General features: G+C 35.5%; 1 protein-coding gene across 1 annotated transcript; it reads right to left on the bottom strand.

Annotated features, from left to right (window-relative positions):
- Positions 1–4,234: 4,234 nt before the first annotated feature.
- LOC139731349 (glutathione S-transferase omega-1-like) lies at positions 4,235–10,157 on the bottom strand. The gene is made up of 5 exons (XM_071642240.1): positions 10,133–10,157; positions 9,141–9,246; positions 6,397–6,616; positions 5,360–5,483; positions 4,235–4,443 (listed from the first exon to the last, which is right to left on the bottom strand). Exons 1-5 carry the CDS (start codon positions 10,155–10,157, stop codon positions 4,235–4,237), a joined length of 684 nt encoding a protein of 227 aa, XP_071498341.1.
- Between the last annotated feature and the right edge of the window lie 2,101 nt (positions 10,158–12,258).

Below are 12,258 nucleotides of genomic sequence, written 5' to 3' on the forward strand. Positions count from 1 at the left end.
TTATCTTTATGTGATCATGTTTTTTACCTCAATATGTTTATGGGTTTCTTTCTATTTTGTCAACTTACTTTGGCAGCTCTGCGCATTCATCTTTCAAGCAGTGTTTACATAGTCCTCTCACACCAAGTCTCGATTCTAACTTCCATAGTTCCTGTACAAGCGTTAAGATAGGGTTGTCACATTTCCTGCAGTGCAGTTTGGACTTGGTTTCAGCCAACTAAAGTACAACTGTTAGGTCTAAAAGTTTTCTGACTCTTATGCCAAAAGTAGATTGTTGTTCTGTAATTTGTGACGCAACAATATCTTTCTCATGTACATTTCCACTTGTTATGTATATAATCTTGGTCAAGCATGGAGCTATTTATTACTCAGTTTTGTTATTTCTCTCACAATCACTGGGCCAGTGGATGTGTAGTACTTGTATGTGTTGTCTCACTGTATAATAATGTACCTCAGTGCGTAATGGTGGATGTTGATGTATTGTTTCTTTCAAAATTTGTATTTCTATGACTTGTATTTCGTTTGTTTTTTTTTCAGTTGGTTTAGGGTAAAAACTATTCCGTGAACAGCGGGTGCTTGGAGAGAAATGCAGATTGAAGGATCAGTCAGAATGTACACATGACAATGGCATTGATGCTGATCAGATGCAGATAGCCCAGTTTCCTCATAGTGACCAATTGGAATTAACCCGTTCCATACTGAATTCTGAAATGCCCATAGACTTAATATGCAGGCCGCCAGGTTCCCGTACGGAACGGGTTAAGTACGGTACCCAAGTTGTTCTGTTTTCTAGACATTATAAGTTAAAATACTTTCACTGGGACTTTGTCTGATTTGATATGGGTAGGATGGTGTACATCAAATTGTTCGTATTCAAACCTGAATGTGTCATGAGAAACAGATCTTTTTTTTTTTAAAGAAAAAGAGTCAGCAATGTAATCTCTACACCAATGATGTGTTCTTACCTGTTCATTAATCCGATGAGGATGGGCTGATTTTGCTACAACACGCATTTCCCATAGACACTTGCCCGAGTATACTCAGGACTCGTCCTCAACAGGTTAACATACATACATTTTGTCGAATTTACATTGCTAACATCAACTCAGAGTCAGCAAGCAAGACTCAGCTGAGCTACAATGTATCCTAGAAGATGTTCAGAAAACAGCAATGCTGTATATCAAAACATTACAGAAAATACATACTTTACTCAGAAATAGTCATATACACCTGTGTACTTATGGTATCTTTATCACTAATCCGACTTTTATTCATTTCTCTGAGGCAGAATTTGTTTCCAGAGAATTGTGAAAGACAGGACTATGTACCAGCTCCTATGACAAGAGGTCCAACACGATGATATAAAGAGATGATGAAAATGGGATTTGAGTTCATTTGTGTGCTTTAAAGTCTATTTTCACTCTTAGCTTAATACAATTTTCCATGAAATTATAAACATTTAAGTATTTGAATAATCAAAATGTTTTGTTTGATTTGTCAGCTCATGTCCATGTCAGTGTATTGAATGATGCTTGTACATTGTACCTTGTATCTATATTATATCTGTGTGTGCATCATAAGTACAACAGCCACACTGTTGTATTTTGATACAAATATTTTCCTTAACAGGAAATACAGGACTATTCAAGCCTGGAACCTAATCTAGATTTCCAACTCATTTTTGTTTTCTTTTCCACCTAAATTCTTACTTCAGTGTGTCTTTCATGTCAGTTGAAATGAAGAATGCTGGTGTCAAATCTGTGTGTGATATTTACCAATCACAAAGGTCTACACTTTTCTTTGTTTGTCATATAGCTGGCAATCATGCTGCATAGACACACAAGCATACATTATCATTTTATCATCATATGATGGAAATGTATCATACATCTGTCATGAAAATTGCCACACTTTTGATAGTAATACTCATATGCCCACAAATCTCCAAGCATGCCAATTTTCAGCATGGACTACGAATGTGTATACAGATTTGGTTTTGCTTTGTTTTGTTTTATTCATACCTTATCATATGAATTTCTTACACTATCTTGTTTTGTGCCAGGTATTGGCTGTTACTATGTCTTCACCGATACAAACTGATATAACCCTGTAAAACATGTATATTTTGTGCAATATGACTATGATCACCTTTTTTTCTTTGTTGGTAAATAATTTCACGTGAACCAAATGATGAACTCAATATTTGTGTTGTATTGGCTTGGTACATGTGTAACATGTTTTGTGCTCACAATTTTACAAATATCTTCTAGGGTTAAGTTTTGTGGTCTTTATGTATTGTTTGTATGTATGTATGTATGTATGTACAATGTATGTACATGTATGTATGAATGTGACATTCATGCCCAAGGTCATGCATGTATTATGAAGACACTGCACATTGTGCAAAGTGTGTCAGACATTCAAAATAAAACAAAAAAAAAACCTTGAAATTAAATGATTTACTTTTTTCTGCTGCACTTTGTTGTGATGCTGTTTTGATTTTAGGGCTTGAGGTCAAAGGACCAAACAAACACACAAACAAACAAATACATGATCTGAAAGGAGAAGTACAATGTACAATGTATAATGTTATAGCTTGTAGGACATCATTTGATTTAAACTTTAAAAAAGGCAACACAATCATAAAATGTCACTGCATGTTCAGATCAGAAGAACGCATATATAGGAATTACAGTGTACATACTGTAATTTTATTCAGGCGTCTATGACTTGTAACGTGATTAAGCAGGCTACGCAGGCTACATAAGTGTACAGGTGTATAATACAGGCGTGTACAATCTATAGTACGATTTGTACACTCTTCATATTTTTTTTTTTTTTTTTTAGCTCACAAAGGCTCGAGTTAGCTTTAATGGTCATTCATCGTTCGTTGTGTGATAACTTTTACATTCTTTTACATTACAACGTCTTGAATATCCATCACAGATTTTCACTAAACTTGACAGATGACATCCTCATTTAGGGTGATAACTTCTCAATTTGTTCTAAGGGCACAAGGTTCCGAAATTACAGAATCTTAGAAGTCTTTTTCCGAACCAGAAGTGATAGAGCCAAGTTAGTGCTATGAGTAAGTGCATTCTGCGTTTTCAGAAATGAATTATTTACACATATAAAAAGTTGTAGATGATAAATTAAAAAGGTGAAATAAAAGTGATGTCAAGGCACACAATGAAAATTTGGTCAGCAGGGAATAGTAGCAGAATGCACAAGAAGTATACACTACCCACCAACAAAGTTGGCTAAGAGGAAATGAAGTAGTCAATATCAATATAAGACCATCAGTAACGTGGTTTTAATTCAATCTACTTTAACAGAGATTTTGACTGACAGTACTGATGCTTGTGTGACGACGAATTCACAATGTACACTACTATCCCATAGTATAATAGAATTAAAAGTTACTACATAGTACTAGAAAATAAAATCCTGTATTACATTTGTATTTCAATTTCAGTTTGATTAAGCATTACATTTTCTCTCAATCATGTCTTTGGCAGACGTAAAATATCTGTGAGCTGTGAATAATGAACAATACCCAACATAGACCTTCTGGTCATTATGTTATCTCCAGATAAGTTCCTGTGATCTAAATCTGTGGAGATGCAGAATTCCTGTGTGTGTGTGTGTGTGTGTGCGTGTGTGTGTGTGTGCGTGTATGTGTGTGTGTGTGCGTGTGTGTGTGTGTGTGTGTGTACGTGTATGTGTTTATGTATGTCAGTGCTTGTACACCCATATGTAATGTCTCAGCAAATATTGTATGTGGAAAATCTATAAAATAACAGACAGTGAAACTACAGAAATATAGTTAAATGAAATACATGTATTCTCAATTACAACATTAGGCTAGTCTTGTGAAAATAAGAAATAAATGTGTAAACTGAAAACTTGTTACAGTCTATGATAAACTATCTTTCCGGGTCCATCAAATGTTTGCTGTTTATGTCCAAAATTTCACTTTAGTGGATTTTGCATAAAAACTTTACTATCCGTAATGAGTTGAATCATTTTGATAATTTCAGTTTGTAGTCTAGTGGAGTAACAGTCATGTGGAAAAAAGAAAGAAAGAAAAGAGATGTGTTCTGCGATCATCAACAATGTCAAATTAGCAGATGTCCTTTTTCAGGGAGGAGGGGAATCAAAGGCTAAAACATTCTCAGTTCTTTACACAACTTTTCGTTGTCGTCCATGGAACTTCTAACAGACATTGGTGCAACTAGATATAAACAGCTTTGCCAGCGTGGTAACCCTTGTAGAACTCGTGCATCTCCTCCTTGGGAACAGCGATGGCTTTCACTGGCGGCACCAGACTCATCCGGTTGCTATAGGCAACCAGCTCGGGAAAGCCCTCCATGAGATCTACGTCATTCATCAATCGTTCCAGCCATGGGTAAACCATCAGGTCGGGCATTGTGTAGTGCTCACCTGAAAGGAAAGACAGCCAATAACTCTGTTGGAGTGATCACAAGGGGGCGCTATTACCGGTATTAAATCTTTTCGTACACCCAATCTCGGGACTCAAAAATTGAGATGATCGTGTTCTTTAAAAGAATGCCCTCATGAAATACTCGAAATGAACTCGGGGTCATCATACACAACAAGCATCTAATGATCTCCATCTTGCAAACTATGGATATTGGTTTAGTGCAGTAGCCACAGTGGCTCTTTTTTCTGTTGTTGTTGTTGTTGTTGTTATTGTTGTTGATGATGAAGCGTCATTGTAGGGTGATGACACGACCCTAGGCCTATAGACAAAATCAATGCGGTCTCCATGGCGTGATGGAACTATTTTACAATAAGCACTTCCTGCATTTCCTGGAATAGATGTAATGGCGCGGTTTGCAAGAATTTGAATAAAGATCACTCCGTTACAAGAACGAAAATTACCTGATTTGATGACTTGAAAAGAAAAATAAATGTTCATATATGTAGTGATGACTGCAGATAGTAAGTCTAGCGAACGGGTAAACCAAGACGGGTGCACGTCACGAGGCCGACACATACGACTCATACAGCCCTCGAGTCATACAGCCCAATCATGAGTTATACAGCTCACGAGTCATATGGCCCACTCGAGTGAGTTCGACACTAAGCAAACAAGGCCCACGAATCCGACATATTATAAGCCCCGTGTTGTATCTGTCGAACTACTGAGCTGTTTTTATCTAGTGTCGAACTCATGGGCTGTATGACTCGTTAGCTGTACGACTCATCCTATGGACCTGTTTTCAATGTCGAACTCGTGGGCTGTACGACTCGTGGGTGTCGGTCTCGTGAGATGACCCCACCAAGAAATGGCAATTCAATCGGACATGTCAATCAATTAGTAGCGTTATCTCACCTCCTAGGAAGGGAGTCTGTTTAGCTTTGAGCACGTCTTGGAAAGAAGCCAGATGTTTTCTTAACGTTTCCATCAATTCGGGCATGTCTTTATTCTTATAAGCCTTGTAGAAGTAGGTGATAACCTGAAAAATGGGGGACATGTAGAAATTACATGAAGTAAAAAACACAAATGCCGTTTACAACGCCTCTAACTTAAAGGCATAATTTATCACTTGCAGATGAAACAAAAACCCAGCATTAATGCTTTAAGATTGTGAGTTTGGGATAGAAACAACCACTGTAAAAATTTAAATCCGTATAATCAATGTTAAGTAATGTTAAACAGACAAAATGTGAAAAATAGTTATAATAAAAATTTTGTCAGACTAAACCGTCTACAGTTATGGTTAAATGAGAAAAAAATACTGATATCTCCTATTTTTAGGCTTTGTTGCGAAAATTTATTATGGTAGGATGTTTTGTGATAAAATAGACCTACACATATGCATCACATGTGATATCTTGAACATTTTCTAAATCACTCTTCCCAAAGGTAAACAGGACATTTAATGCGAAAAGATAAAAAGGATAACAGTGGTACTAGACTAGCAAGAAATTACAAACGGGTATGAACTAAATCATTTAAAGACATGAAATAGTAAGGCCAAGTAGGCTCTGCAACACGGACTCATATGAACAGTAATTTCTAATCAAAGTTATCATTAATTGTATGCAGCGGAATCAGTAAACTTCAAGACATATTGTTAATCAAAGATCAATGGTGCTCAAAGAACGGTGTTCATGAAATGTCAGTAATTAGTGGCAAGCACGCGTCAAACATTGCTAAAAAATCAATACTTAGAAATACTTAACTTATATTGACAAAATTCTTCAATCAAATTATGATGACGATTAATCAATGAACTCATCTTGAAGAGCAAAATTGAGCATTAGCATTTTAAAATGGCACTTATTTAGGCAATTAAATTTCTATCATATCAGCTGTCATTACAGTAGTATGGTGCGATAAAAGAAAAATGTCCAGAGCATACTTACAGGAGAGAATTTTTCCACCGCCAGTCTGTCCACGGCCTTCTGGTAAGGGTCTTTAGAAGCTAAAGGCTTGTCGGGAAAGAGCTCCTCTAACAGGTCACTGATGATTAATGAGCCCGGGACTACATTACCCTGAAACTCCAGGACCGGGACTGTTCCCGCGGGATTTCGCTCGAGGAGAAACTCTGGCTTTTCATTCAGGTTGCAGTTGACAATTTCGTGCCTGGATTGAAAACCATATTGCTTTGAGATGACAGTATGAGCAGCTTGTATGTATATTTCTGCTACTTTTATGTTGTTCACGGAATTGCAGAAGAACAGCTTTGCTGAAGGAAATTGCCGTTATTACATAAAATAAACTGAACTGAACTGAGCTAATATTTTCTATTAACAAATTCCATGAGTTTTGAGTTTGAGATTATTCATAACAACAACATATTGACAGGAAAGTTTGAATACATGTTTATACATCAATATTAATACATACTACATGTAACTGTCTAAACGATCTAAACAAAACATATTGAATATGATCTATAATATAAAATTATAAATGATTATGTAATCTAAAACTATTAATCTAAAAAAGAGCTACAATATGGCAATGTTGTACACAATGAGGTTGCTAAAAGAACCAAGAGGTAGCACAGGTGCTAGTAGGTGTTGATCCTTTTAAACACGTATTACATAATGAACTATTGAAATACATTTAAAAATACTGTTATAACATTATTAATTTGTAGTACCATTGTCTATACAGATTTAATCTGTTTTGCTAAATTACTTCGGAAATTTTTCCTGGTATTAATACTCCTTAATTTTTTTTTGGCAAAGCATTCCACAATTCCACTCCTATATAAGAGAATGAGAGTTGGCCATACATAGTTTTGCATTTTGGTAGATAAAGCAAGCCTTCTTTTTTACCCCTTGTTGAATAAGAATGTTGGATGTTTTGACAATATTCTACTAGATCATGTGGCATATTTCCCTTTGATAAATCAAATATAAATGTACAGATGTAAAGTTTATGCAGTTCAAATACATCCATTACTCCCAGTTTTTGAAATAGGGGATCAGAAGGTGTTCTGAGTGGACTAAAAGTGATAGCTCGCATGGCCATTTTCTGACTAAGACGAAGGCAGTTTAGATAAGATTTGCATGTACTCCCCCACACTTCAATTCCATATGTTATGTTGGACTGGATAAAGGATTTGTAAAGTAGAATAAGTGTATGTTGGGGGACACAGTGTCGTGATTTAAACAGAATACCAACCTTCCGTCTTACACATTTATTTACAGCTTGTATGTGACTTTTCCCAGTCAAATGACTATCAATGCATATTCCAACAAAAGATGCCTCATTCACTCTACTAATGACATTATCTGATAGTTTCATTGTTCCTTTTACTGTAACTTCCCATTTTTTACTTTTTATAATCATATAATTTGTCTTTTTCAAATTAATTGTCACTTTATTAGAATTGCACCAGTCTTGAATTTTCCCTAAATGCAGATTGATAATCCCCATGTCAACTTCCCTCTAGCCAACATTGAATGTATGAAATATATTTGAATCGTCAGCAAATAGTCTAAAATTAAAAAATGAAGTTGAATTTGGTAGGTCGTTTATATATATTAAGAAGAGCGTTGGCCCGAGAACTGATCCTTGTGGTACACCACACTTTAAGGTATTCGGACTACTGACTGTTTCCTTGTAACATATTACTTGTGATCGATTCGCAAGATAACTCTGAAACCATTGTAAAGGTTTGCCGCGAATGCCATAAAAACTGAACTTGCTTAAGAGGACATTATGTTTAAAACCCATGGTCTTGAATTGTTTCTGCGGACTGTTTTTTTTTTTCTTGGCCCCTGCCCATACACATCAAGACATTATTATGGCATCCATACGAATATTGATCATGTTTTCACGATTTTATATCCGTAATATTGTTTATGCTGGCCGATACATATATGTACACACACACACACACACACACACACACACACACACGAATACACATCGTATCCTGTATAATAAGTGTGCGTGATTGTGAGTTCGTGCAATATGCAGAGAAAATAGAAACTTGAATATTCTAAACATGATTTTAAAGTATACTGGCGAAAAAAAAAACGATTTCAGCAAGCCTATGGATAGGCGGATGACATTTCCCAATGCAAAGGGCGAATGTTGCTTCTAAAAGTCCGATAGGCTAAGTAAACAACGAACATGTACATGTATTAGTTTTCTTTTTGTGAGGAGAAAATACTTTGTGAGTCGGCGTGAAGAAGATTACAATAAAATAGTATAAGGGACTCTTTTACATGAATCATGTTCTGCAAATGGTGCTAGTTGCCACCCGCTGCAACAGGTTTTATCCTAGACATAAAATTATACGTATTTTATGTATACACTTCACAAATAAAGGCAAAGAGTAAAAAATATTAAGTATAGAGGGGATGTCAAACAGTAACATCGTGAAGCGAAAGGCAGTGAAATTACTGGTGATCTAAATTCACATCATTTAGGAAGTTCGTTATTCCGTAACACATAAATTCCGTACACATAGATGTTCGTTAATCCAAAAATGAAAATAAGGTTCATTAAGCCGAACATATCATTTTGTGGCATTATTCGTTTATCCAAACGAACTTTCAAGATTACGAACCTTATTTCATTTTCGGATTAACGAACCTTCAGTATGAAGAACCCTATTTTATTTTCATTCAATAACAGGTTGCCTTACTCGATTCCTTTCGTGGTGAGAACCAGCAGCGCTCTCTCAGCAAACGGACAGTATTTCATGCTGTAAATCCGCAGGACGTCCTTGTGAACTGGTGGGTTCGCATCCCCTGTAAAGATTTAAAACGTTTGACGAGATATTTCTTAATAAGCTTACCGAGAAATGTTACCCTCACAACCCTTCAATGATTCCTTGATGTTTTCTATGCACATTATATAAAAATACTAAACACTTATAATCATATTCTGTGTATACATACATACATACATACATATATATATATATATATATATATATATATATATATAATGTATATATGCTAATCATTATTCACGTCTTTGCTTGCAGTAAACAGTCCTAATGATTATGGCTGAGTTTTATCTTCTCTTTTCTTTTATTCTTTTTGCCTCTGTACACGAGCCGAACTATACTTGAGTGGTTAAAGATAGACGTCGATAAATTGACTTGGACGCGAAACTGTGAATAGGCGCTATATAACATTGATTATTTGAGGCACAACCTGCATTTATATTACCTTTTGGATGAGTCGATAGTGAAAGCTTTATTCAACATTATGGAGCAAAGCGTAGTTATTATACCTATACACCCTACGATGCCAATAAATAGATGAGTTCCAAAAAAATTCCTCCTTGACCTGTTATTGTTGCACACTGCTTCCTCTAATGGTTACCAACTATGTTTCGTTTTATCATCATTAATAACGGGACGACATTTCATTGTGAATGGGACAGTGCAACAATCGCGAATTTTCGCCAAAATTATGTTGAAATCACCTTTGAAACATTGTGTCACTTACATTCATACACGTCTATATAGGCAAACTGACGCGTTCAAGATCGGATGGCGATGCGAGCAAGTTTACATGCAGGTAGTGCACTAAAGAATCGAAGCAATCTAAAGGCACAGAACTAAGAACTCGACCGAAACACTCATCAGTCACCCACGTCAATAACATGTAAGAAGTTCGTGCTTACCTCGTTTTAAATGTCGCTGAGACATGTTTCTGATTGTCACTTCTGCTTCTGGTGTAAATAATGTTAATGATCCGCCCGTTAACCTAAGTCACCACATTGAAGGTATAGAGGTGCTGGTTCACTCGTCTCTCTCTCTCTCTCTCTCGTTAACAAGAAAGATGAACAACTCTGCATTTATATACATTCATCGTACAATACATTGAAGCCCAAGTAGACTGTGGTGATTACGTAAGAGGGGGGTCAATGTATTGTTCATTCAATGTGGTATCGTTGATCCAGGGTTCACTGAATGTAGCGTGCTGATTTTGTGCGTTCAGTTTTGTCTCGAGACTCGACGGTGTAAACAATGATGTCAGCATTTTTCATATGGAGGGTCTACGTGGGGTCGGGTATTTTCGCGTTGTTTCAGTCACTGCATTTCCATTTAACATCCAAAACTTAATTGTCAATCGACTACAACACAATTTTGTAGAAAAGTGTCACCTTAGTACCTAACCATATAACCTTGGCCTATAACCAGAGGAGAAAAAAAGTGTAGTGGTAGTGGCCATAGGCTTGGTAAACTATGACTTGCAGGAAATTGGCCATGTCCCATCCAAAATAAAGCTGAATCATATCATTGATATACCCCTCTCATTTTTGCCACTCATTTGAAGAAAAAAACACCAAAAAAAATGCATCAATAAATATAATCTATCTCCTCCTTTCTCTCTCTCTTTCTCTATGTATGTGAATATATATATTTCACATTGCACATCATAGAGCATAATGTGATTTATACACAAGCATACACACACACACGTATGAATATATATATATATATATATATATACATATATAAATATATATATATATATTATATATATATATATATATATATATATATATATATATATAAATATATATAAATATATATATATATATATATATATATATATATATATATATATATATATATATATATATAATTACTCGTAATTACATTCTTTATCAACAATTCATCAAAGTTTTGGCTAACTCCTGACGGGGTGTCGTCGTTTTCTTTTGGCCATTGTTTTGATATTTCACACAGACATGCACACACACATATATCATATACAAACAGAGTGAGAGTGTTTGAATATTTTTGAAGAGAGTATATGGCAGCAAAATAAATAAGTAATTATGAAATAATATTGTCCAGTCACTACCCCATTACTCCACAGCATTAGATGACTGTCACTGGTTTTAGTTTATCTTCTCTTCTCTTTTCACTCACTACCATGTTGACGGAAACCTAAAAATGAGAAACAGTGCTGTCTTTACTGCACAAGTATAGCGGTGAGGAATGTAAAAGGCCTTGAAAGAATACACAATTCTTGAACTAAGAAATAATACTTGTAACTACACAACAAATTGTATCAAAGAGAGTAGAATCTTTTATTCACTCGTGAATATATGACCACATAATATGAATATACTCGTTTTCCACCTTGCACTGAGTATTATGCCTTTCAAACCACACATTCTTGAATGTCAATCTATTTCAGCATTACATATAAAATCAAACTAGTTCTCTTGAACCTTTCCAATTCACAATTGATGGTGCAGCACAAAGCATACAAAAAGAGTATACATGGTCCATTCAACTCTTTAAAACATGCAGCTTCTTAAAGCAGCTTTTAACGATCACCTGCTGACACGACGCTGCATAAATGTACCTCATAAAATACTTGTACTACAATGAAATAGAGAGACAAGGATGAAATATGTAGATCCATCGTCCAACATGAATATAAACATTCGTCACTCCGAGAATAAAATATGTATTTGTATCCAAACTTACCACTGCAACGATGAGACGAAATATAAAAGTAATTAATTCCTTTTTTATCCAACTTGGACTGCATCACAAGAGTTTGGGTAGGTGCACTACATAAAATGCATATATTCTGCAACTGGTATTTAAGTTTCTCATAAACCTATTGTCTAGTTAACACAACAGATATTTGGATGACATTGGCAGACAATTCAAGATGTTCTAGTGCCCTGTAACACATTACGGATCTCATGAAATCCTTACACAAAAAAGGATCTGACCCATGAACTTAGTTAACGATACCACAAAAACTTGAACTCCTTTGGAA

Source organism: Diadema antillarum, unplaced genomic scaffold (genome assembly GCF_040938485.1).
Source record: "Diadema antillarum isolate AM-2024a unplaced genomic scaffold, OU_Dant_1.0 seq00000368_RagTag, whole genome shotgun sequence".
Taxonomy (NCBI): Eukaryota; Metazoa; Echinodermata; class Echinoidea; order Diadematoida; family Diadematidae; genus Diadema; species Diadema antillarum.